A 27,547-nucleotide genomic window follows, 5' to 3' on the forward strand; every position below is an offset into this window, starting at 1 on the left:
TTTATAATTTTTAAATGAGCAAATAATTTTTAAAGCATGTTTTCATTTAAACTGCTCAATGAAGTCTTTCAGACATTACAGCATATTCTGCAAAGCTGCTTTGAAACTCTGCATGTTGTAAAAGCTGCTATACAAATACAACTGACTAAAGGGAATGAACTACTCATTCCATAAAACACTGCGGATAAGGTATCGATTTCAAAACAATGGTACAATATGAAACTATTGACTTAATGTCACTGATTTACTAGTTTTTTGAAAATATTGTAAAATGTACAAATATATAAGTAGTTTTAGAGTGTAGGGAGACTTTATTCATGGTTTTTCACAATTAGGGTTGCCAACTTTCTGCAATGGAAATATGGGCCAATTTAGCATTTTGAGCAATATGGGACCGCCCGACTGGGGGAAGGGTTCCCCTTGAGAATTTCATTGTTTGTCCAGGGTGCCCCCGAGCATTTTTTGACATTTAAAGGAATATTCCGGGTTCAATTGAAGATAAGCTAATCAACAGCATTTATGGTATAATGTTAATTACCACAATAAATAATGGTCTCGTCCCTCCTTTTCTTAAAAAAAAAAAAAAAGCAAACATCGATGCTACAGTGAGACACTTACAATGGGGACAATTTTTGAAGTATTAAAATGCAGAAATGTGAAGTTTGTAATTTTATAAAAGCACTAACATTAATTCTTCTGTTAAAACTGTGTGTTATACGGGCTAGTTGTTTAAACCGTTCTTTTACAGCATTACGTCATTGTAAAGTTTGATACAAGTTTCCACAGAAAAGGTTAGTAAGCGATTTTATCGCACTTATATCATGTTAAGTGCATATTGTTTATGTCGTGACTACAATTTTGTTTTAACGTTTACGAATTTGCCCATTAACTTCCATTGTAGGTGCCTCACTGTTTTTTTTATTTTTTAAATAATGTCGGAAATATTTTTTTTATGTTAATCAACATTATGAGACAAATGCTGTTGACCGAGTTTAATTTATATTGAACCCGGTAATGTTCCTTTAAATACGGGGAACATTTTGGCCCAAATACAGGACTTTCCGGCTAATCCAGGACAGTTGGCAACCCTATAAATGGGCAATCACTGCTGCTGAGCTATTTTGATGCAATTTCAGTTTCAATGGAAACAGTGACTTTGATTAGTATACCTCTCTTCAGGGTTTTCAATTTTAATTGCTAATCATAAAATGTAGCTCGTAGCTCATGTAATTTCAGGTTTAAGTGTTCACTGAAAATCTATTTTAACGATAGAGAAGGGATTTTTACTTCAGGAATCCTACTTTTGCGCTCCATTTAGGCTAGAACCAGCATTAGCAGCAAACCTGCTAGCAACAGGCTAAATCTACAGTTTGAATCAAACAAACACAACAACATTATTCAGAATTTGTATCTTTACTACAAAGACAGAAGTATGATCTATGGGGAACAGTTTTATTACATGTTCTAAGAAGCACCATCAATCAGTACTGATCTAATATTTTTCCTATGTGCATTAGCCTAAATGCTAGTGTTAGCTTTAGCACCATCACAATGAGATGTCTATATATTCCTTGGCTTGTGTATAGCTTAAACGGAGATCATGCACAAACGGCGCACACGGTGGGACGATAACGTTGGATACTCATCAGGGGGCGGAGCAGCAGTTACAAGTGTGTGTGTGCTTGTACGGAGGAAACAAAATCACAATTTTTTCTGTCATACTAAATAAAAAAAGAAACCAAAACACGCAAAAAAAATGTAAAAACCCAAGAAACGTCTATGGAAGCATTTACATCATCCAAAACTATTCAGCTATCACATTCTGTACAATTATGCTTTTTTTTTTTTTTGTCAGCTTGTGGAATATTACATCTATCTACAGCACAGTCAAATTTTGCAGTACAAAAATATATTACAAATCTCCTGGAATATTTACATGGGCACTTTCATCAGGACTTCTAAGAGCTTGTCAGCAGAGTTGAGGACGCAGGGAGGGAAATTAGATTTCAACCGTTGTAGTCAAGTCTTCCTAGACAGTTAAAAGTCCAGCACTACCAGAGTTCACAATGTTGTGCCTTTTTTTTTCTTTTTCAAGGGATAAAAACACATTAAAAATTCACTGCTTGCTTTGGCAGACTTTGAGCATTAAAAAGAAGAGAAAAAAGAAAACAGGGAAAAAAGCGAAGGGAAAAGAAGTCTTTCTGCTGTCTGAAAAGATCTGCGCGTCCACTTCGGTTTGGGTACGTCAGCAGGTGCTGACAGAAGCCGCCCTCCCCACCCCGTCTTCTAGAAAAACATCCTGAAAACAAGCAGAGCCCGCTTTAGTACGGCACACACACAAATACTCCAGAAACATAATTTCCAATTGCATTTTTTGTACCAAAATGATTTATAAACATGGAGGACATGCTCTTCAGAGCACGCTAAACCCATGAAAGTGACGTGCATCTGTCCGCACTCCTTTATTTTATTTTTTTATATGTGCCGCATTGTGGGTTGCGTGGGGGAGCTCCATGCTGTCATTAACATGCATGGATGCATGCGCTTACGCCCACGAAAGTGTTCGTCTTGACCACATGCTCAGAATGCATCACATTCCAACCCAATGGAAGGTCATATCACAAGCCTGGGTGAACAAACTCCTACCAGAGTGCAATAAACAAAACAAATTATGTATAATGATCGATTAATAGAGGCTATATAATGTGGGACGCCATCTGTGGGAGAAGGTCAAAGGTGAGTTTAGAGTATCTGTGACACATGTGGATGATATTGTCAGCTTCTGATTAATTAACGTCCTCTGTTGGATCAAAGGTTATTGATTTCCCACCCACAACCTCTCAGAGTTCTCCCAGCATGTCATATGTTTAGATTTGGAGAGGCCAGTGCTTGTTGCAATGACACTGGTGCCATCTGCTGGTGCCACAGATCATCAGTTCAAATGCAGATGTAGTGGACTGCTTCTTTGTTCATAATGTTTTGGTTAGATTTGAGTGAGTTGTTAACGTGTATCAGGGCATCACCTGTAGATGTTAGGGTCCAAAAGTACCGCTGTGTCCTGAGGAAGCTGGGAAAGATGGACCACTTTGGTCTTCATCTGAGGACGGTCGCTCTCGCTGACCCAAGCATCTGGAAGTCTGAGGAGATCAGAGAAAAAAATAAAAATATAAGCGTTCAATATGGGTATATGTTTTTTCTGAATACTAATTGATCTTAAAAATATTATGTTGTATGTATACAGTGCACAGTAAGCACATTTTCTGTATGCATGGAAACACCAGATTATCTTCTACATTTGCAAAAGTATATATAAAAATAAATGTGCAGTAAACAACCAGAGCACACCGTGTATGCAAAGTCCTTGACTTCACCTTCCGTTTCCAGTGTGAGAAAAACCCAAAGTAACCGGTGTTTATTTACTAAAATAACTGGATGCCACTCAGTTAACTAAACAAGCAAAACGTCTGTTATTTACTGCTTATTTTACTACACATTTTTAAATAACAGTAGGCAGCATCCTAGGGCTGGGTATTGATAAAGATTCACAGGCTCTCGATTAGATTCTGATTTATTTGGGTATATTTCAATAATAACATGCATTTTGCTTACATATGAAATATGCAATTCTCTCTCAGCTACTGCTGTTAACTACACAGGGGACATTCTAACTTGGTACATTACGAAATAATACATTTTACAAATGTTATTTTATCATAAAATGTTCATCATTTGGGTCGCATTTTAAAAATGTATTCTAATCAATAAATATAATGTCCTGAAATTGCATATTATATGTTTATTGCTGACATGCATCATTTGTACCACTTACAAGTATTTACATTGATTTGTGGATCCTGTGCTAAAACAGTACTGTCTCTTTAAGAATAGCGGAAGTTCAGAAGCCAGTGTCTCACAGAAGTGTTTTGGTTGAGTCTCGTAAGGCTTCTGTGCAATGTGTGATTAGTATTAAATAAACAAAATCTAATTTCTTGTGATTAACAACTGACTGTAAAGAACAGAAACGTTATTAAAAGAGACACTATTCACTGACAAATGTGAGGATCTTGTCTTTGGACATGCATTACATGGAATGGGTCAAACCAAACTTTTACTCTCATAACACAGTGACAACGTCTACATGCACACCAGAAAGAGGCTTACTGCGAGAAAGCAGCGTTCCCGCTTCCATGCACTCTATAAGTGGCGTAATCTTTACTCCCATATAATACAGCAGCTTTCTCCACTGCAACGCTTGTGTAAATAACAAACATGGTATACGTGGAAGACTTCACAATTTTATTCTCCATTGCTTCGCTTTATTCCCAGATATTCCAGAGTATTTGCTGTGTTTGTTTCCTTAACTTACCATCGCGATATGCAGTGAATTATGCTTTATTAGTGGGGTTTCCCGCTTACATAAAACTCCAGGAAAAGTATGTGTGACGAGGAGGACGGCGGGCTAATCAGCCTAGGAGAGGGATAAACGCAGCGGGACGCGGCAGTTCGGGAGAAAGAGAGAGACACATGCAGCTGTGGTGTATGCATTTGTGTTTATGTTTTCATTTCTTATTAAACATAATTTTGATGGTTCATCCGGTTCCCCCCTCATGCTTTCCCAACCTTAACCTTGTTACATTGATGCTGAAGGGGGAGGGATGCGCTGTCGTAGAGTCCTCGTCACAGTATGCATACACGCGAATGCGAGGGACCGTCAATATTTTACAGTGGTGTGTATAAATGGGTATAGTTTATAGTGTATGTGCTTTTCCCAAAGTAGTCCCATAAATGTTAAATTCTTTCCACTGTATTGACTTGATGTTGGACTCCATCCTATGATGTTTGTTCTCCGGTCTGTTCCACGCACATGCGCACTACTCAAACACTTGTTAGAATGCGCTGATGTGTTTACATGACATTAAGCCAAGGGAGAAACCTAGGAGTGGAACCACTTTCTCTTAATCCCTTAAACGGCGTGAGAAAATCGGCATTCTCGCTTACATGGTGTTTCAAAACGCAGCTTTCTGCAAAACCCCTGCAATAAACCGTTTTCTTAAGTGCAAGTAAACATGGTCAGTGAAAGGATCTCTGTGATGAACTTATAATACTCCATTGTGGTATTTGAAATTTGAACATTTACCAGCCAGTGGCTAATCAAAGACATTTTAGTCACATAGTGCGAAATTTGGTCACATATGCGAGTGATTAACTCGTAATAGAGGACTGCGCATAGAGTTAAGACTGCTCTTGAAATTTAAAGAGTCTTTATATCAGGGTTGTTCAAATAAAGATCACGATTATTCATAAAAATCAATATTTTTTACACAGTCCAACAACATACAATATATACTGCACATTAAGCAGCACACACAGCCTGTCCCTCATCCACTCCCATCTCCTCCAACACACATTCCACAATGAGATGATTAAAATGTGCTGGTTTTCCATTTTTTTCCCTGACGTTACTCCATGGAGGAGTCTTGTTTGGCTCCAGCTTGTTGTTGTGACCCAGAAATCCATTTTAAATGCATACTCCTGGGAATGCAGCTTCTTCTGTGTTATCGCTAAGCTGACAGACATTCCTCTGGCTCACATTGATGACTGACATGGAATAGCAGATCCCAACTGGAGAGTCACACGCACACAGTCCCGTGCAAAGGTTTGCGTGACTGTGCAGGCACACAAATGTATCATTTATCGCTACACAGACCATTTTATCTGGCTACAGATATTAGCAGCAGGGCTCATTTACCACATTTGACTATTTAAGCCATTTTGAATGTTAAAGTAAAGGCTGATTTAACATCAGTTTAAATTGCACATCAAGATGTAAAAGGTCACATTTAAAACAAACACCGTGCTAAACAGTGGCACTTTCACAATTCACTGCATTTAACTCCAAAGAGTGTACGTAAAATGGTAAAATTATGGTTCGAGTGTAATCTGAGAATCGTTAATTGTGACACATTCAAAGGTCGTCTGAAGAGTGCCTTCACTCCATGTGAAACCAAGTGAGAAAGAAAATGGGTGGAGAAACAGAATGGCATACTACATACTATTTTTGAATGCCAGTAGTTTTCTGTGTATTGAATACCTGGTTGACCCACTACATATAATAATGCAAAATGTCCATTATACTATGCAGCACTTTAAACTACAGCACACTGAGAGGAGTTCTGTGCATCAAAAATGCAATATGCCCAATTTGACCTTCTATTTACAGTATAAAAAACTAAAAACAATATCAACTGTGTGTACTCCAGGGTGCCTGGGAAGCTCAGTGGTAAAAGACGCTGGCTACCACCCCTGGGGTACGCTACTTCGCTAGTTCGAATCCCAGGGCGTGCTGAGTGACTCCAGCCAGGTCTCCTAAGCAACCAAATTGGCCCGGGCTCTCGGGAGGCTCCTATCTATTTGAATGGGGAAAGATCAAAATCTCAAAAACGCACTAAAATCTAATAATACTGGTATCATAAATTGTGCTTCTTTACCTCATATTACGCTAAAAACTCAATTTTCCCAGCTTGTGTAGCTAATGTGCATGTGCGTTTCAGAGCTGATTGACAGGTGATGTCTGTATCTAAAAGGTGATTGGCTCTTTCATGGGGCAGCTGTGGCTCAGGTGGTAGAGCGGGTTGTCCACTAATCGCAGGGTTCGATTCCCGGCCCAACGACTCCTCATGCCGGTCAGAGTGTCCTTGGGCAAGACACTGAATCCCAAGTTGCTCCCAATGGCAGGCTAGTGCCTTGCAGTGTATGAATGTGTGTGTGAATGGGTGAATGAGATGCCGTATAAAGAGCTTTGAATACTGCAAAAGTTAAAAAAAAGCCAAATATAAATGCAGACCATTTTAATGGTAGAGCTTCCTTGGTTGATCGTTCCAGTTTCTCCTATTCATTTTAATAGAAGTGGTCCATCTCTGACCGAACTAAGTGCATATCTGTCATTAGGGCACCAAATAGAGAGAATTCATGTATATCGTGCACAGAACTGCTCTTAAACCACATGTGTAATACACCGACCCCGTTTACATGCATGTAAGAAGGCACTACACACTACAGACAAAACAGCTGTGCACATACAGCAAGATGTAACTTCCAAATGAAAACAGATTAATGTTAATGTAAATGTGGCCTGAGTTCATCTGTATCTCTCTGCACACCAACAGCTAAAAACTCACTTGCTAGAGGGAGGAATGCTAAATGTAATATCCATACACTCAGCTGCAAATCAGTCTAGTGTGCGTTTCCCTGGAAATTAACGTGACTCAGGTGGCCCCAGAACTGTGAATCAGTGAGGTAAGTCAAGTCATGTGTGTGTTTTTTAAAGCATCAATGTCTAAGCTTGCCCTCAGGTAGCCTCTGACTCATAAATGGCTGACATTAAGCACAGGGCTCTGAGGTCAGCGGAGCGCTGTTCATTTACTCACATGTCCTCTGGCATCCAATGAAGCAGCACCTTCACCTTCCCAGAATCCTCCTTCCTCCTGGCGATCACCTGCCCAAACACACACAACGAGAATGGAATAAGAAACTGAAAAGCATCAAACATTGTCATCACATGACCTCACTAGATAACATTCAGTGTTTTATCAAATAATGTATAACCTGGGTCTTCCACGCATACTGACATTTAGCATTCTGTGTACATTACTCATCCTACAGTGCATAATGCAGATATAGTTTTGGGTAGCAAGAGTGCCACTTCAAGCCAAACCACAGTCACTTTTGATGTACACAAAGAACATTCATTGCAGCATGTGTACGCTGCCCTCTGCTGTAAGGGAGGAACATTGCATGCACTCACCGTACTGTGAAAGACCACGCTGTGACCTTTGCCCTGACTCTCAATGTGGGTTGCTAGATTGAGGCAGATTGCACGATGGCGGATTGCATCCATCGTCTGAGCGTCAAAAAAATCATGAGGCCGTGCTGGGGAGGAAACAAACAGGCGTTTTACAAATGAGATTTGAGGGCGTTTTCAAGGTTCATTTAGAAATAATACAATGTAGTAATAGTAATCCAGAATTCCTAAATCAAGTAAAATGGACTAAAATGAGATCTGTGTTGCCTTTTAAGGCCAGGGACAGTACACTTTTTGGTCCACTTCAAGGAGTCTGAGCAGGGCTGTACACTTCCTTTATCAGGCTTTAGCACAAGTGCTAGTGAAATAAAGAGGGACAGAAATTAAAATGTATTAGCATACAGAAGAAGAGTGAGCTCGAAATAGCTTTTTTTTTTATTTACAACTACAATTGACTAGGCCTACTACAACTACATTTTTTCTAATGATATATTTTGATTTCTGTAAATATTTATTACAAGATAAATCATTGTGCTGCAACATCATAATTTCATTTTATTATCATAATAATTGTAACGGTTTAAAAAAATCCATATCTATTGAATTTACAAAACCTGTGAATTTCCAGTGTTAAGCGCCACCGTTTCAGCTCATCATCTGGAAATCCATCGACTAGATGCTACAGATTTTGTTGGAAATTACACTTATCGCACACATGTGAATGGTTTTAAGATGTCATGGCATATTTCATAACTCAATCACAAATGGAAGCAGAACTGTTGCACTGTACAGCCCTGTTGAGTTTGATTCTTTTAAAGAGGATTCAGGTGTGATCTGACCACGGAGCAGTTTGATGTACCATTCTGATTCCATTGATACGTACGCAACGACCTTCGTCGCTTGCACTTAAGTTTCCTCCGTTTGTTGATTCCCGCTTTAGACGGAGAGTCTTCCTTCATCTTGCTTTGGCTGGAGAGTTTGGAGGAATTCTGCGAGCTGAAGTGGGTCGGCACATGGCGCGCAAGCCCCCCCTGGGAGGCGAAGGTGGCATTGCAACCGCCCACCACACACTGTACAGAGTCAGACAGACTGGCGTTTTATTAGAAGTATTTATTCATCATAGTAGTTATTTGTTGGGCTGCCTGAGAATTTATGGTAAAATTGTGCTTAATCGTTATGGAAATAATATCACAATGCAAAAACACAAACAAAAACTAAAATACGCTTCATTTTCTTTACACAAAATATTCTTGTTTTTATTCTTCTTTTTCCTTTTTAGATTTCTTGTGAGATTCCCTGTATAAACAAATCTAAGAAATAAATGAATAACTAAATAAGTTCGACCTTGAATGGTTTGTCTCCGCTGTGGGACAGCATGTGTCTCTGTAGCCAGCTCTGACTGGTGGACGGGGTGTTGTAAACCTTACAGCCTTTCCAAAGACACACAAACACCTGCAGGGAGAAGACACGCAAACAGAGTACGTCACCGTACTTAGTCTTCATTTTGAACTCTATATCTATATTGTTTTATCACGTATACCTTTATTTGTCAAATGCTTTGCTTGAAAAGTGTGCATGAGCTTTCTTTAAAATACTGTATGCCACTCGCTTTAATATTTTGTTATCTAATGCACTGAAACTCAGACATTTTAAGTGTCTGAATACTTTTGGGGCTAATGAATACGTGAACAGACGCACACTTACCCCTCCACGCTGGCCATCCACGTGCACTCCACGGATGTGTTCTGCCAGGTCTGGGCTGGTGTTGAAGAGCATGTGGCATTGATCCCAGCTGCAGGGGTACGATGAGCCCTTAGTAGAGGACGAAGATACCCCGCCGTGCCCGTTCATCATGGCTGGAGTAGAACGGCCACTGGACGCGATGCTCTCCATATCAATCAGAGTACTACTGATACTGAAACACACACAATAATTTATTTTAAACATGTTCTGGGTGATTTTATATACTCTACTATATTCAGCACTGTGTATATCAGTGTAAGAAATTAATTATTCCATTATGGGGCAATATTTGCCCCTGAATTGTGTATGTATGTGTGTGTGTATATATATATATATATATATATATATTTGAAAGGCCCGATTTCACACCCCACACGCACTCGGACCTTCATTTCACACAACCATTAACACCTCCTGCAACCCTCCTCCTCCCCCCTCCTGCTACACAACCTGCACTCAAGATCTGTGAAGACGATGTGTGCCGTGTCTTTCGGAAGCAAAGGTCAAGGAAGGCTCCAGGCCCAGATGGCATCTCACCAGCGTGCCTTCGTTCCTGTGCTAACCAACTGGCCCCCATCTTCACTCAGATCTTCAATAGATCACTGGAGCAGTGTGAAGTCCCATGCTGCTTCAAACGCGCAGTTATTATCCCTGTCCCTAAGAAACCTAAAATCACAGGACTTAATGACTACAGACCTGTCGCCCTGACATCGATGGTCATGAAATCATTTGAGAGACTGGTGTTGGCCCACCTGAAGGACATCACTGGACCCTTTCTGGACCCCCTTCAATTTGCTTATCGAGCAAACAGGTCTGTGGATGATGCAGTCAACATGGGATTGCATCACGTCCTGCAACATCTGGACAGACCGGGGACATACGATCCTTTATGTGGACTTCAGCTCGGCTTTCAACACAATCATCCCAGCTATACTCCGGACTAAGTTAAACCAACACCCTGTTCCCACCTCTACCTGTCAGTGGATTACCAGCTTTCTGATGGACAGGCAGAAGCTTATGAGGCAGGGAAAATTCACTTCCACCACCTGTACCATCAGCACTGGTGCCCCCCCAGGGATGTGTGCTCTCCCCACTACTCTTCTCGCTCTACACAAATGACTGCACCACCAAGGACCCCTCTGTCAAGCTCCTGAAGTTTGCAGACGACACCACTGTCATCGGCCTCATCCGAGATGATGATGAGTCTGCATATAGAAAGGAGGTTGAACGGCTGGCTGTCTGGTGCAATCATAACAATCTGGAGCTGAACACGCTTAAAACGGTGGAGATGATTGTAGACTTTAGGAGGAACACCCCAACATTGTCCCCCCTCACCATTCTAAACAGCACTGTGGCAGCAATGGAGTCTCGCAGGACCTGAAGTGGGAGATACACATCGACTCCATTCTGAAAAAGGCCCAGCAGAGGTTGTACTTCCTTCACCAGTTGAGGAAGTTCAACCTGCCACATGTGCTGCTGAAACAGTTTTACTCTGCAGTCATTCAGTCTGTCCTCTGCACTTCAATAACTGTCTGGTTTGATGCAGCTACGAAATCAGACTTCAGAAGACTACAAAGGACAGTTCGGTCTGCTGAGAGGATTATTGGTTGCCCCCTGCCCCACCTTCCAGAGTGAAGAAAAAGGCTGTAAAAATCACTCTGGACCCCACTCACCCTGCCCACTACCTTTTTGAACTGTTGCCTTCTGGCCAGCGCTTCAGAGCACTGAACACCAGAACCATCAGACACAGGAACAGTTTTTTCCCTCAGGCTATCCATCTAATGATCAATTAAATTGCCCCATTGAGCAATAATTATGTGCAATACACAGTTTAAGTCTATTTATATTATCCAACATAATATAATGTTGGATAATATAATCCAACTTTTTCCTCTCTCATGCAGGCTGATCAGCACCAGGTGTCTGCAATGATGACTGCTAATCAGTCCTCTGCTGGGATTGGCTGGTGGGAAGAGAAGAAAATAGGGCTGCAACTAACCATTATTTTGATAATCGTTTAATCTTCGATTAATAAAAAAAAAAATAATTATTATAAAAAAAACTTGAATACTGAATTCACAGTTCTTTACTCTCACAAAACTTTGAGCCTGAATCATGAAAAGTTGAGTTTTAATGTATTATTATTATTATTATTATTACTTTCAGGACATATGCAAAACAGTTCCTTTTCATGTAAAACTTCACAAAAAGTACTGTTCATTAAAAAGTCAAATGATTCGTCAGGGATGGTGTTGGACTAAAAACAGTCCAGCAGAGGGCAATGGTGACACCAGAATAGAAATATTAATCATTCTGCCCAGCTGAAAAATACATAATTATGTTTAATACATATGCTTGTACACTGTCAGTGATGACATACATTTTAAGTATTAATATTGTAGGTTTTAAAATAGAATTGTCACTAATAACATGTTTCTAAACGCATCTTTTCAAAACTATATATAGGTTTATCCAGTAAAATAATGTTTGCCATGGCCAAAAAAAACAAAACACCGGTATTACCACTGGTTGGACGGTAGGTAGTAATTGGGGAATGGGGTAATTTTATCATGATCCATTATCCATGCGTGAAAAAGACATGGATCCCAGGCCTAGAATAGAACAATAAAGACGATATTAGAAATTACAAAAAATAAATACATTTTTGCCCCCAAATGTTTTATTTCTGCGGCATGTTTGTCATTTTTGGTACCATTTCTGCTTCAAGCACCCCTTCATTTCTGACCCTTAATCTTTGCTTTTTAATGACGTACAAATATACTCATTTAAATATTCTGAAAAAATCTGTGGTAGGTTTTTCTATTTATGCATCTGATTGATTTAAAGGCTAAAGCTTTCACTTTTACTGTGTTCTAATAATTTTCATCTAATTTCTGATGAATTATATTATTTGATATTAGATCATGGCATTAATATTGCAGTTTCTACTGACACCATATTGTGTACCATCTGCACCATATATTCAAGACAATTTTATTGGGGACAGTGAAGGATATTTCAATTGTATAGTTTTTAGTTCAGGACTAATCTGTGACCATTAACCTGTCCCTAAAAAAACCTGCCCATGCTGAACAGATTGAGTCTAAAAATGACTGTACAACGAAAACAAGTCAAAACCATTGCTTGAGTGATGCCACTAATATTGAAACTTTACCATTTTGCTGCAATCTTTGTGCATCTAACAAACAATTTCAAAACTTGTGATGCAACGCCCACATTTACAATCATTAGTGCCTCTGAATGGTAAATGAGGCCAAACAGTGGCACACAAACGCTGTAACAGTGAGATTATGAGAGGACAGAGGTACAACTAATGTAGTAAAACACAGTTAACTAAACATGAATAGCTCCAAGGGGAGACGAGGGGGCCTCAAACAACACACACACACACACACACACACACACACACACACACACACACACACACACACGGTGGATCCTTTCAGGCTTGACCGGGCACAACTGATGCTAAATCCCAAGAGGTGCCAGAGCACAGGATGCTGGGTAATCAGACACAAACAACTACAGCCAGACCAACTACAGATGAAGTGTTCACAGGTGGAACTCCAGTATAAGTAGGTCAAAGCTACTGTAACGTAAAAAGGAAATTCCAAACAATATCAAACTACATTTTTACTACATTTTAATTTCCATTGCATAGCAAACAACTCTTTTTCTGTTCCACGGAAGAAAGTACAAATTACGGGTTTAGATTAATATGAGAGACGAGTTCAATGCATCTTTACACAACAGTAAATAACAATTTAACCAATCATCCACACGACTTTGAAAAACTGTAAATCACTACTTGTGATTCAGATAATCAACCTGAGTTTAAGGCACGTCTGTCTTATGTCTGCCAGTTGTTGTTTGGTCCTGGTCACACTGTGCCAGATGTCCCACACAAAAGTTACATTCAACCCCTCCAGCTGCCTGAACAGCAGGGCTCAGGGCCTCCACTCCCACTTAAGAGCTTTTCTCCCACCCAAAGCTCCACAAAGCAGCAAGTCTGGCATAGACAAGGAATTCTGATCCACTGTGAAGTACTCAGGCAGGCAGGCACACACACACACACACACACACACACACACACACACACACACACACACACACACACACACACACACACACTTACTCTGGCATAGAAGAACCCCTGCTTCCACCCCTGGGCTGACCTGATACATTGTGTTCATTGTAAATTTGTTCCACTGTGCCTGAAAATACTCTATAGAGCTTTCTACTTTGCTGCAATTCAGGCGGTCTACAGTACACATACAACACACTCTCCAAAACGAGGAATCCATTTTCTATATCTCGTGTCTATTTGGGAAAATAAAGGGCCATGTCCACTCTATGATAAAGGAAAGCAAATGCTTTGATATAATGATAGTGTCATAAAATAATCACACAACCACACCCAGTTACCATGGTGCTGTGGAGCGTTGGCAAAATGTCTCATGGGTTTGTGCATTGGATGACGTAAAAACAATTCCAAGCAGGGGATTAAATTTGATAAAGAAGGTAGCGAATAAAAGGGCAAACTTTAAAGTCTTAGTTCTTATGGTCTTAGTGTAGTGTGGACAGGGAATTTTATATAAAAAATTAAATAAACAATGCAATAATAAAATAAAAACACAAATTTGTCTGCTACATGACAGACACAAAAATTTGAATTGAAAATAAAATGCTGAATTCTGTTTCATATTGATAAAGCAATCGCTTGTGGATATACTGCAAATTAAGAAATGTAACAATGTTTCAAAGCATTTCTGCTTGTTCCGTCAACACAGTAACATTGTGTGATGCCTGGAGTAACTAACCCCACATGTCACATTTAACTATGTGTTGTTTGCAGAATTGTTACATTGAACACTGTAACATTGTGGAAGACGGTTGTAACACTGTTTTTCTATTGTGTGTGTGATGCCTGGAGTAACTCACGTCAAAGGTCCCTTTTATCTGTGTGTTGTTTGCAGCATCGTTACATTGAAAGACATAACACTGTTGTTACAATGAGTTTCTGGTTGTTACATTGAACACTGTAACATTGTGGAAATCTGTTGTAACGCTGTTTTTCTACTGTGTGTAATGCCTGGAGTAACTCACCTCACAAGTCACATTAAAAGACATAATACTGTTGTTACAGCGTGCTCCTGGTTGTCATTCAAAACTAACACTTTGTCTACTGTGTGTGCTCCCTGGAGTAACTCATCTCACACTGCTGTTTATAACAATGTTACATTATTTAAGAACATGAGCTTGTAGTATTGATTGTGAGATTGTTTCTCAAATCTAATAAAATGAGTGATCAAATTATCAAATTGAATGTCTGTCAGTTGTTGTCTGGTTCTTACTTTTTTCTGAACACAGTAACATTGTTTTTCTATTGTTGTTGTTCCTGGAGTAACTCCCCTTGATTCACAGCCTCACAGTTATCTGTCTGCTTATAACATTGTTAGACTGGTTAAAAGATACTAAGTTTTTACAATGTGTTCCTGGTTAATAAATTTAACACTGTCATTTTATTTCTATCGTTTGTCGTCCCTAGAGTAACTGCTGCTTGCAACATTGCTACATTCTTCAAGAACATAAGCCTGTAGTTAATCAAATATCTGTCAGTTGTCTGTCAACACTGTAACATTGTGTTTCTATTTAGGAAACTGGGGTAACTCACTTTAAAATGCTACAGCTCACTGCCGTTTGCCCTTTGTTGTGTTCCTAGTTAGCACATTCAACAATCTAACACCATTTCTACTGCGTGTGGTCCCTGTGGTATCTCAGTTCACTGCTGTTTGTAGCATTGCTACATTATTTAAAAATATAAGCCTGCAGTTACCGTGTCTCTGATTGTTACATTGTTCTCAAATCTACTGAGTGGTCAACTATGGAATCGAATGTCTGTCAACATTGTTTAAAAGGCACAACGCTGTTGTTAGATGTTGTTCTTGGTTAGCATAGTACCACTATGTCTACTGTATGTGGTCCATGGAGTAACTAAACATTGTTAAATTTTTTAAAAACATAAACTTGTGGTATCGGTGTGTTTGTGATGTTACATTGTTTTTCGGATGTACTGGATTGAGATTACCAATTATGAAACTGAGTGTCTATCAAAACATAGTTTGTCAACAATGTAACATTGTCTTTCTACTGTTGTTCTGGGAGTAACTCAACTCACAGATCATTGTTGTTTGTACATTGTCACATTAAAAGACATAAAACTGTTGTTACAATTTGCTCATAGTTAGCACATTCAACACGGTAACACTGTTTCTGCCAAACCTGTTCCCTTTAATAAATATGTTGTTTGCTTGCTTAAATCCTTCAAGAACATAAGTCTGTACTTACAGTGTATCTGATTGTTTAATTGTTCTCAAATCTATTGAATGAGTTGTCAATTATCGAATCGAATGTCTGCCTGTTTTCTGTCAACATTGTAAATGTGTTTAAAAGGCATACTGCTGTTATTATATTGTGTTCCTGGTTAGCACATTCAACACTGTTTCTAGCATGTGTGTTCCTGGAATAATTCAACTCACTGCTGTTTGTAACATTGTTACTTTCTTCAAGAACATACGCTTACAATTACAGTGTCTTTGCTTGTAGTATTGTTTCTCAAATCTATTTATCGAGGTGTCAATGATTGAATTGTCTGTCAATATTGTTTAAAAGGCATCACGCTGTTGTTACATTGTGTTCCTGGTTAGCACATTCAACACTGTAACACTATTTCTTCCGCGTGCTCCCTGAGTAACTCAGCTCACTGCTGTTTGTAACATTGTTACGTTTTTCAAGAACACAAGAATGTAGTTTTAGTGTCTCTGGTTGTTACATTGTTTCTCGAATCTATTTAATATGTTGTAATTATCGAATTGTTTTTCAACGTTGTTACATTGTTTAAAAGGTGTTCCTGGTTAGCACGTTTAACACTGCTAACTTTAGTAACTCTTTGCTGTACGTAACACGGTTACGTACTTTGAAGATTGAAACCCTGTAGTTACAGTGTTCTTGAAGAGAATTCGAATGTTGTTACACTGTAACATTGTTTCTCGAACCAATTATCGAATGGAATGTCTGTTACACTGTTACATTGTATCACACACCTGTCCTCAGAGTCCATGCGGCTGAGCGGCTCTCCGTCAGAGGATAAACTCATCTCTAAACTCGCACGTCTCTTCATTCCACCTTCAACACCGTTGCTGCTTTTCTCCGCCGGCGAGGACGCATTCTCCTCCTCCCTTTGTTCTCTCTTCAGCTGCTCCGCCATCCCGTCCACGCTACCGGGGCTCTTCTGTTGCTCTTTCTCCGTTTCCGCTTCGATTTCTCTTTCATCGTCCCCTCCATCTTCCCTCGTGGCTTCCTCTGGGCTTGGTTCCCTCGATTCTTCGCCGTTTGACTTCTCGTCCGTCTCGCCGTTCACGTCCATCTTAACGACCGGTTCCTGATCGGCGGCGCGCAGGCCCGATTCGCTCCCGTCGCCGTTCTGCTCAGTCGGGTTCGGCGACTCTCGCTCGGAAGCATCACAAGTCGTCGAAGCCATCAGGTTCGGCTCCTGCGCGGACTGACCGTGTTTAAGCGAAGGAAAACGGCTGTAAACGCGGAGACTTTCGCCGATCGGACGGATCGTGGAACTGCTGGAGGTTGATCGGGGACGCGCGGGGAGGAGCGAGCGTGACGTCAGCGCTTATTATGAATGCCTCCACGTGCTCGCAACACTTCATATACACAGGATGAAGTCGAAACGTTATAAATAACACAATAGAAATGGTTTTAAATACATTGTGGACTACGTCTATTTCATTACGAGATGCTAATCTGCATTAATGTCATATTCATTAACTTAAACTTCTTTAAGGTCTAGGCAGGAATTGACTTTTGTCTCTAAATGGAGACTGGGGATTTTTCTTTAGTTTTTTGGTTATAAAACACAAATATAGCTGCAAGCAGCAATGCCAGGCCCAAGCACAACTGGTCCATTTCGACTCGGTGGCATTCAGAAAACAACGCCAGGTGGAAACATGCATTTGGCTTTATTCTAAACAATTTTGAAGCAATTAGATTAAATGCAAGAGGACTATTTTAAAGTCTGTTGTAAGAGCCACACTTCCTGCTGCCAGGTGGTGGCACTATGACCGTGACCCAAAATAGTCAAAACCATGTGATTAGCCCAAGACATATGTCTCAGTCTTCATCACAATCATACATGGCACACAGAAGATTTTAGACACTTCCTGTTTCCAGTTTTTCACCATTAATGTAATGACTCGCCATGACAACACTGTTTTAATGTATCAAAATCTGTTTACAATTAAGCATCTTCAATGTCTGGGCATAATGTTGTCAAAATGCGGTGATAGTCTCATGAATCACCTAGGAGGAGTATTTAAAAGTTCAGAGACTGCAATATTCAAAACTTCCTTTTGGGCAGACATTATGACTATAATTATGAAAGTTGTCCGTCATGATGAGAACTATATATGTACCAGTTGGTGACAATGGGGTTGCTACAGAGGCTGTACTCATTACAAAGACAACCCCCCCCCCCAATGGGGACAACGCTGATGTGTGTGCAAAATGTAAAGAGTTTTCAGAAGTACCCCAGAAGTACCGAAAACCTTGAAAGAAGAAGAATCCTTAGAAGAACAATAGGGCCTATTCAGTGCTTGGGCCCTAATACAAATAATTCTCATTGAGTATATATTTGGTTAAAGAAAAAGACGCACATGGTTTTAAGATGTAAATCAGACAGGACACACCAAATATTACATTTAAAATGTTTAACTTTTGCTTTATGTTGCTTTTCTAAGCAAGTAGCCTACTTTAAATATCAACATATCATTTTGAACCATGTATACACAGAAAGGGTGTGAAAAAAATAGCCATTAGCTATATTTACAGTGAGGAAAATAAGTATTTGAACACCCTGCTATTTTGCAAGTTCTCCCACTTAGAAATCATGGAGGGGTCTGAAATTGTCATCGTAGTTGCATGTCCACTGTGAGAGACATAATCTAAAAAAAAAATCCAGAAATCACAATGTATGATTTTTTAACTATTTATTTGTATGATACAGCTGCAAATAAGTATTTGAACACCTGAGAAAATCAATGTTAATATTTGGTACAGTAGCCTTTGTTTGCAATTACAGAGGTCAAACGTTTCCTGTAGTTTTTCACCAGGTTTGCACACACTGCAGGAGGGATTTTGGCCCACTCCTCCACACAGATCTTCTCTAGATCAGTCAGGTTTCTGGGCTGTCAGCTGAGAAACACAGAGTTTGAGCTCCCTCCAAAGATTCTCTATTGGGTTTAGGTCTGGAGACTGGCTAGGCCACGCCAGAACCTTGATATGCTTCTGACAGAGCCACTCCTTGGTTATCCTGGCTGTGTGCTTGGTCATTGTCATGTTGGAAGACCCAGCCTCGACCCATCTTCAATGCTCTAACTGAGGGAAGGAGGTTGTTCCCCAAAATCTCGCAATACATGGCCCCAGTCATCCTCTCCTTAATACAGTGCAGTCAGCCCTGTCCCATGTGCAGAAAAACACCCCCAAAGCATGATGCTACCACCCCCATGCTTCACAGTAGGGATGGTGTTCTTGGGATGGTACTCATCATTCTTCTTCCTCCAAACACGGTTAGTGGAATTATGACCAAAATGTTCTATTTTGGTCTCATCTGACTCACATGACTTTCTCCCATGACTCCTCTGGATCATCCAAATGGTCATTGGTAAACTTAAGACGGGCCTTGACATGTGCTGGTTTAAGCAGGGGAACCTTCCGTGCCATGCATGATTTCAAACCATGGCGTCTTAGTGTATTACCAACAGTAACCTTGGAAGCGGTGGTCCCAGCTCTTTTCAGGTCATTGACCAGCTCCTCCCGTGTAGTTCTGGGCTGATTTCTCACCTTTCTTAGGATCATTGAGACCCCACGAGGTGAGATCTTGCATGGAGCCCCAGTCCGAGGGAGAATGACAGTCATGTTTAGCTTCTTCCATTTTCTAATGATTGCTCCAACAGTGGACCTTTTTTCACCAAGCTGTTTGGCAATTTCCTCGTAGCCCTTTCCAGCCTTCTGGAGGTGTACGATTTTGTCTCTAGTGTCTTTGGACAGCTCTTTGGTCTTGGCCATGTTAGTAGTTGGATTCTTACTGATTGTATGGGGTGGACAGGTGTCTTTATGCAGCTAACAACCTCAAACAGGTGCATCTAATTTAGGATAATAAATGGAGTGGAGGTGGACATTTTAAAGGCAGACTAACAGGTCTTTGAGGGTCAGAATTCTAGCTGATAGACAGGTGTTCAAATACTTATTTGCAGCTGTATCATACAAATAAATAGTTAAAAAATCATACATTGTGATTTTTGGAGTTTTCTTTTTAGATTATGTCTCTCACAGTGGACATGCACCTACGATGACAATTTCAGACCCCTCCATGATTTCCAAGTGGGAGAACTTGCAAAATAGCAGGGTGTTCAAATACTTATTTTCCTCACTGTAATTGAAAGAAGTTTTCATCCTTATTATTAAATACTCTTATGAAATCATTATTTAAATGTATATTTTTTTGTGAAGCAAGACCATTTGACTAATTAGGATAAAACATATTGAAATCCTATGAATTAGGTTATTCATACCATTTATTAAGTAAACTAAATGTCATATTTTTAATGGGGAAAAGAAAGATTATATTTTGGTTACTTATGAGAACCTTCAGATAATTTATTTTGCTTTTTTATTATAAAAATGTATAATTATATTATGCACAGTCCTGTACATTGCTGTATTGTATTATAACAGAACCTTTGTGAGGTATTGTAGTGTCATGTACCGGTATGTATTTTACATTAGCATAAATTACTTGCCTGATGTGCAGAAACTGCAGTGAAAGTGCAAGTTTCTGGTTTCGTGCAAGTGGTTTCTTAAAAGCATGTTTTACTGGTACTTTTTCTACAATTCCGGTCTGATTGATTGAAATGTTCAACCTAACTTTGACACACATTTCTAAGGTGGTGGTGGTGAGGGGGTGGTGAGGGGGGTTCCAAACTCAAACCAGAGATGTTACATTATCACATTAATTTAGATCCAAGTAAAAATAGTGAGTCAGTTTAAACGGAGAATATTTAGCCAAGACGGCGTACATGTATTTAAATAAATGGTTAACTTGAGAACGCACGTGCATAAATTAATCTAGCCTTAAAAAAGCCTGTATAGCGTAATCTCAGCTAAAGCAGCAGAAATTATGATACAATTGTATTGCTGATTTAAAAATATGTTCTTTGATCGTAATCTTGACCAACAGTTTTGGAGATTTTGGTCTTTCCCCATTTAAGTATATAAGAGCTGTACTTGTTATGCCACTTATTTAGCGTTCCCAAAATGGTCGCCGAGTGGACTGACTTGCCTTGAAAGTGCCTTTTAAATGTCCCTTGCGGGAAAGCACCGCTAGATGGCAACTGTTTCATGCTTATAGGGTTTAATACAGTCTTCAAAGAGCTTCGGGATTGTACTGTATAATCAACGGAGACACTGTCCACAACAGAGACTGAAATCCAAATTAAGCACAAGAATCAAATGACTAACAGTGGACGGTTGGACATCTGGCGTTACTGTCCTCTAATTAGTGTGGCTGGATAATTGTGCTCTCCCCAACATGAGATAGTTTGACAGTTTCTAGCGTTCATGTTTTGTTTCATTCGGCTTGGTGGACTGATGACTAACCAATGGTTCAAACTGACTTGCTTTGCAACAATTTTCAGCTATTGGATGAACACATTGATTCGCAATGTGATAATGCAAAGTGAATAAATGATATTTGAAGGAAAATGAGCCTATAGTCCAAATACAGCGTTTGTGTTTAACAGCGTTTAACATCGTTAAAATTAAAACAAATAGCATATCGGATGAAACTAGGGACTCTAGGGAATATTTGGACTCAAACAGGTTTCAATGTAAAAACTTACGATTTCTTACCAGATGTACTTTTGTTGCTGTCTCCCACAGACAAACTCGGCTGTGATCGGCGCTATGTTGTTTGGTCGCATGACTCGAAAGTGTATATCGAAAGTTTAACCCTTTACTGACAGCAGCGTGTGTCCTGCACTCAGATCAGTCAGTTTAAATTAATTTAAATTATGCATAGCCTATAGAAGTCAAAACGTATAGTCCACACATGTGGACGTGGGGGTCTCAGGAGGTTAAATGAGAGTCTAAGTTAATTTTGTGGTGACAAATGCTGTTGATTGAGCTTAACTTGTATTGAACTCAGAATATTAAATATTATAATAAAGTTACACCCAAATGTACAACTTCATTGTCATGATGACATAACACCATAAACCAGTGGCATAGCTTGTGTGGTACAAGCCTGTATGCATCAAGATCATTATTTGGGTGAAAAAGGCACCACATTTAAGAATGTCAACATTTATTTCACATGATATAAAACAGATGAAATATGAACATTTGCATATTGACTGATACATATCCTCTTATGGTTCTCTGCTCTGCTCATTGTATGGTATACATTATATACATAATGAACTTTACAGTTTATACATCAAAAGTTAAACACCAAAACCCTGCTTATTGCTTATTTTTTTAAACTTTTTTTAAAAACACTAACTTCTCATGTGCTATTCTCCGCTATGCTCAAAAGCGTTCGAGCGCTGCAAACTAAAGCATGTCTCTGTAATACTCTTCTTAAAACATTAATACTCTGTACTCATCTCTCTATTTAAATATATCTCAGCCATAGAAAAATAAAACGTAAGCTGGAACATTCATGAGTGTGTCGGGATACAGTGTGGTGGGTATTGCAGACTATCCAACATACAGATCATTTACAAATCCATAAAAGTAGAATCCTGTTTGTCGGCAGCAGTACAGCGGCACCTTATTGAAATTGTCTGTTGTACATCATTTATACACAAATCATCTGATATCAACCGAGTAAAAAAGAAACAATTATGTTGTACAGTGCAAAAGATGAGTACTAAAAATCTTGTCAACCAACAATGGGGAAAACTGGGAGCGATCAATTAACTGATATAAAACAAGCAAACGATGAACACAGCTTTTGATAATTTGAATAAAATGAGCGTGGCATGTTATCAGCGTGTTCATATATACGTGAATGTACATCCATGACCGTTAAATAGCACCAAAACCCCCTCATTAACCAAACACACTAAACTCAAACAGAATAAAACTCTGTGATCTAAAATGTGAATCATAAAAACAAAATATGTAGGAATATAAATAATAATCACTATAAACGCATCATTTTCCCTTGGATTCTCTCACGGCTGTTTGCAAATGGGAGCGTGGTTGAACTAAGGCCTGGACGTTGGCGTCTGTGTTGGCCAGATGATGCAAAAGTAGGTGGTACTTCCTGTCTGGTTTATGACAGGACGATTTTGGCTCACCGATGGAACATCCCCTCAAATGGGGCTGTTTATCGAAGACAGTGGAGGAACTGTAGGGGAAAAAAACAAACAAACAGATTTTACACTTCAGTATGAAATATCTAAGTCTTTATGAAAAGTCTTTATTGAACACATCCCATTAAAAATTCAGAGTGCAGTGGAAAAAGTAAGTAAACCCTTTGATTTAATAACTGGTCGATCCTCCTTTGGCAGCAATAACCTCAACCAAGCATTTCCGGTAGCTGCGGATTAGACCTGCACAACGTTCAGAAGATATTTTGGACCATTCTTTATACAGAAGTGCTTCAGCTCAGCTAAATTCTCAGGATGTCTCCTGAGGTCATTCCACAGCATCTCTACTGGGTTAAGGTCTGGGCTCTGTCTGGGACACTTCACTTTTTGAAGCCATTCTGTTGTGAATTACTTCGATGTTTAGGGTCATTGTCCTGCTGCATCACCCAACTTCTACTGAGCTTCAGCTGGCACACAGCAACCCTGACATTATCCTGTAGGATGATATCTTGATAAACTTGGAAATTCATTTTTCGTTCGATGATGGCTAGCGGTCCAGGCACCGAAGCAGAAAAGCAGCCCAAAATGGGATGATGTTTTCATGTTGGTATGTAATGCTCTTTTTACACCATATGTAGAGCTGTGTGTTCTTCCCAAAAAATTAAACCTTAGTTTCATCAGTCCACAAAAATGTTTCCCAGTAGCATTGTTGAGTGTCAAGGTGCTCTTTGGCAAACTTCAGAAGCGCAGCAGTGATTTTGTTGAAAAGCAGCAGCTTCCTTTGTAGTGTCCTGCCATAGACATCATGCCTGTTTAATGTTTTCCGTATTGTAGACTCATGAACAGAGATGTTAACCAGTTCCAGTGATTCCTTCAAGTCTTCAGCTGTCACTCGAGGGTTCTTTTTACTTCATTGAGCTTTCTGCGTAGTGCCCTTTGGGTCAACTTTGCTTGGCGGCCACTTTTAGAGAGAGTACCTATAGTACTAAATCAACTATCATTTATAGACAGTTTGTCTAACTGCGGACAGATGAACATCTACACTCTTGGAGATAACTTTGTAACCCTTTCCAGCTTTATGCAAAGCAACAATTATTGATCGTAAATCTTCTGCGATCTCTTTTTTTTTTTTGCAAGGCATGGTCCATTTCAGCAGATGCTTTTAGTGAATAGCAAACTCAAAATATTTGAGTGCTTTTTATAAGTTAAAGTAGCTCTAACCCACACCTCCAATCTTGTTTCATTAATCGGATGCCACGTTTGCCAACTCCTGACTCTAATTACATTTTGTTGACATCATTAGCTTAAGGGTTCACTTACTTTTTCCACTAAACTCTGAATGTTTATCGATATTTGTTCAATGAAGACATTAAACATTATAATTGTTTGTGTTGTTAGCCTAAGCAAATTGTTTTGTCTATACTTGTGGTTTTGAGTAAGATGAGATCACATTTAATGACCAATTAATGCAGAAAACCAGCTAATGGTTTCCAAAGGGTTCACATACTTGTTTTGCCACTGTATAACACTCATGCCTCATGTATAACTATTGGTGTTGAGAAGATTTGCACTTAATTACATAGTTAATTAGGGACTGTTTATTGTTGCTGGGACACTATGAAGCTAATGAAACCATGATGGGAGGCTAATTAAGGCTTCATTTGTGAGGATCCTTCAGTTTTGTTGGAGAAGCGACAGATTACTGCATTCACACACACTTATATTAATGATGCACTAAACATGCTGAGCATTGGTGTCAATCTGGAAAAACTACTTGCACAAGTTGGAATAAAATGCCCAGACTGATTTTAATGGGCAATATTTTTTTATGTACAGTGAAACAAACAAACAAGGGGAAAAAATTTGCCAAGTGAAAAATAAAGGACAGAATATTTACTGTCAGAGCCATTACAAACTTGACAAAGAATTCACATGTACTGAGACAACCACATAAAACTCATCAGTGGCACTGTAGTGGGACTTTATTTTGGTAGTCTAGCTAAAAAGCAAGGTCTGCAGTAAATCATCGCTGCTTTTTGTCTGGATAAATCAGACAACATTTAATTAGCTCAGTGTCAGTTTATTGTGTTTGATGTGGAGTTTTCTTACTCTTCTGTCTCTTCGCTCACACACACATGAAGTGCGATCCATCCGTCAGCTGTGGGGGGGAGGGTGGAGGAGGGGGAGAGGAGGAGGAGCTTGGAGAATGGGGCGGAGTCGACAGACTGTTCACTGCAAGAGTTGCACCGCATGCCCACAAACAGACAAACAGAATAACAGACAGGGTTAATCACACAGACACGTTCAACAAGGGTTAAAATTAACACTTGCCTTTGGCTTGGGCTGCTAAATAAAGTTACTAAAGCAGTAGGTCTGCAATAGTGTTTGGGAGTAACTAACTAAAAGTAGCAATAGTGTAGCAAATAGGCCACGCTTTGTTGAGATCGGCCTTTGTTAACCTTGTCTAATAGCTGCTGAAAGTTGATTGGTTGATGGCAGCCATGTTTTCCAAGATATGCAACTGTCCTCATAGACTTTGATGACGCATTGGACAAAGACACTGCATGCAAAATTTAAAGTCGATCGGACCAACGGTTCCATAGTTAGAACAATTTTTTACACTTGTCATTGGCATAGCGCCACCAAGAGGCCAAGGTGCACATTTTTTTCATGAGTCCACAGATTGACCCTTTAAATAAGTGTCCCAAATTTGGTGAAAACATCTCAGTCCGTGAGATCTCAACAGTAATAACCATTTAACTAAAAGTGGCCACGCCCACTTATGTTTTGGTGTACCGTTGCGACGATGAATCGAAAGTTCAAACTTTTTGGGATAATTATTGACATTGGGGCTCCAGAGAATCTTTCTGCACTGGTTTGGTTCCAAGCGGGAGAACAACCTAGGACTAGTTAGAAAAAGTAGGTTTTGCTAAAAATCCAATATGGTGGAAATGAAATGGGATATATCCGTTTTGTTTGTCAAGGATTCCAATGATATAGGGCACTTGAATCTGTGACATTACAATTCAGGATTTATGGTCTAAAACAGGTTTGCCTTTGTTACAGCACCCCCATTGGCCAATCTGGGCGAGTCCATGCACATGTCTAGCCAGCAGGAATCCTACCATTCCCCACAGTTTCATGTCTCTAGGCCTTATGGTTTGGTCTGAACAATCAGTTTTAGGGAATAATAATAATAATAATAATAATAAACTGACAATTCTAACAGGGTTTCAGCACTTTGTGCTCAAACCCCTAATAAAGTGAAAATGAGAACAAAATTGGAATAGTCCCTCACTGACAAGAGTGTATCGAATAAATAAGATAAAAACACTTTGAAAAAGATAAATAACTACTGAGTGTCTTCAAACAACTTTTACCTCGATGGAAAACTTGCCATAAAAACATATACCTAGGAAATCCAAATTTGTGGATATGTTAACATTTCTGCCGTCTCCACCGGAAGCAAATATGAAGAATTAAATGGTAATTTAATACATTTAATAAAATGTTCAAAAAACTGGCTCGTATATGTACTTTTTTTATTTGTGATACAATGACCAACACTGTTTTCCGCATTTATACAAGGCAGAAAAAGCTAAATAATGACATTATCATGGGAATAAAAATCTTTTTTAAAGAAAACAATGTAAAACCTAGTTTCATTGCCGGCATAAAGTATTTCTTCCTCAACTGACTGTCATTGGCAAGTGTGGAAAAAAAAGTTCATTTTCGAGGCTGCACTTAACACACAAATGCACTGCAATGGGTTAAGGAAGGTGTTAGTGGTACAAGCTTCAGGTGCACAAAAGAAGCAGGAAAAGGTTTGGGGGTGGAGAAGTTTCATTGACACTTGCCTTCCAATACGAAAAGATTTTCTAGCTTTGAGTTCAATGGAGCTCATCAGCTCACCTGACATCAGTGTGTTGTGTTTGCTGTTGGTCAGCTCAAAAGAGATGTCCTGCTCTTTACTAGAGGGCTTCTCCTCTTCCTCATCCTCCTCTTCATCTTCTTCTGTGCCCACACGGACCATGACAGCCGTCTGCAGGCTAAAAAGCGCCGCGGAGAGTGGTGGATACTTGTGTTATAAATGAGATAGGCTGCAAACATTCAGGTATACATCATAATGTGTTAGGAAGAACTGTACCTGTTTTGAGTTGCCAGAGTTCTGCGGTATTCCATGGCAGTCGGGCGTTTAGGGTCCATTTCCTTCTCGTTCAGTATTGGTTTGGGACTAATGCTCTTAAAAAGAGCCTCTTTGATGGAGTCTGTTCGAGAGAATGACTGTTTCTCCTGTGCAGGGAGAAGAGAGGAAGAAAATGTGAGCAGCTTTTGGCTGTGGAAAACCTGCTGCCATTACACTAGGGTGTTGTGGGTGGGTGAAAATGCTGTCCAGATACACAGTTCACTAGGCTTTGGAACAGAGTTTGTTTCTGTCTTACTCCAAGGTCTGTGAAACATTCAAACCTCAAGCTTTTAAAACTTGGTAATCTTTCAGGCCAGGATTTTTCCGGCCAACAAACATCGAAGTTTGTCTTCA

General features: G+C 39.5%; 2 protein-coding genes across 18 annotated transcripts in view; both read right to left on the minus strand.

Annotated features, from left to right (window-relative positions):
• Positions 1-1,385: 1,385 nt before the first annotated feature.
• Positions 1,386-17,235, minus strand: aebp2 (AE binding protein 2). 4 transcript variants are annotated; one of them, XM_052118982.1, is made up of 9 exons: positions 16,669-17,235; positions 9,506-9,716; positions 9,146-9,253; positions 8,685-8,871; positions 8,091-8,159; positions 7,805-7,929; positions 7,428-7,495; positions 3,024-3,137; positions 1,386-2,299 (listed from the first exon to the last, which is right to left on the minus strand). In XM_052118982.1, the coding sequence occupies exons 1-9, from the start codon at positions 17,103-17,105 to the stop codon at positions 2,287-2,289; spliced, it is 1,332 nt and encodes a 443-aa protein (XP_051974942.1). In that variant the 5' UTR covers positions 17,106-17,235; the 3' UTR covers positions 1,386-2,286. The 4 variants fall into 4 exon arrangements, with proteins under 4 accessions (XP_051974942.1, XP_051974944.1, XP_051974943.1 ...); XM_052118984.1 differs by lacking the exon at positions 8,091-8,159 and having other exon boundaries at positions 1,387-2,299; XM_052118983.1 differs by lacking the exon at positions 8,091-8,159 and having other exon boundaries at positions 1,387-2,299; positions 8,661-8,871.
• A 4,754-nt stretch (positions 17,236-21,989) lies between these two features.
• The window catches only part of plekha5 (pleckstrin homology domain containing, family A member 5), a 169,587-nt gene continuing 164,029 nt past the window's right edge, over positions 21,990-27,547 (minus strand). For 13 of the 14 annotated variants that reach the window (XM_052118273.1, XM_052118275.1, XM_052118274.1 and 10 more), the window contains 4 exons: positions 27,155-27,300; positions 26,920-27,056; positions 25,117-25,239; positions 21,990-23,045 (listed from right to left, as the gene is read on the minus strand). In XM_052118273.1, the coding sequence (XP_051974233.1) occupies positions 25,133-25,239; positions 26,920-27,056; positions 27,155-27,300 (390 nt within the window). In that variant the 3' untranslated portion in view covers positions 21,990-23,045; positions 25,117-25,132. The remainder of the gene's footprint in view (positions 23,046-25,116; positions 25,240-26,919; positions 27,057-27,154; positions 27,301-27,547) is intronic. The other variant, XM_052118265.1, reaches the window with a different exon arrangement.

Source organism: Xyrauchen texanus, chromosome 45 (genome assembly GCF_025860055.1).
Source record: "Xyrauchen texanus isolate HMW12.3.18 chromosome 45, RBS_HiC_50CHRs, whole genome shotgun sequence".
Lineage (NCBI taxonomy): Eukaryota > Metazoa > Chordata > Actinopteri > Cypriniformes > Catostomidae > Xyrauchen > Xyrauchen texanus.

Coding starts and splice junctions, on each gene's coding strand:
- aebp2 (XM_052118982.1), bottom strand. CDS start 17,105: ATGGCTTCGACGACTTGTGATGCTTCCGAGCGAGAGTCGCCGAACCCG. Junction 9,717..16,668: donor CGCATGGACTCTGAGGACAG/GTGTGTGATACA, acceptor TGTGTGTTTCAG/TATCAGTAGTACTCTGATTG. Junction 7,496..7,804: donor GCGTGGTCTTTCACAGTACG/GTGAGTGCATGC, acceptor GTGTTTGGGCAG/GTGATCGCCAGGAGGAAGGA.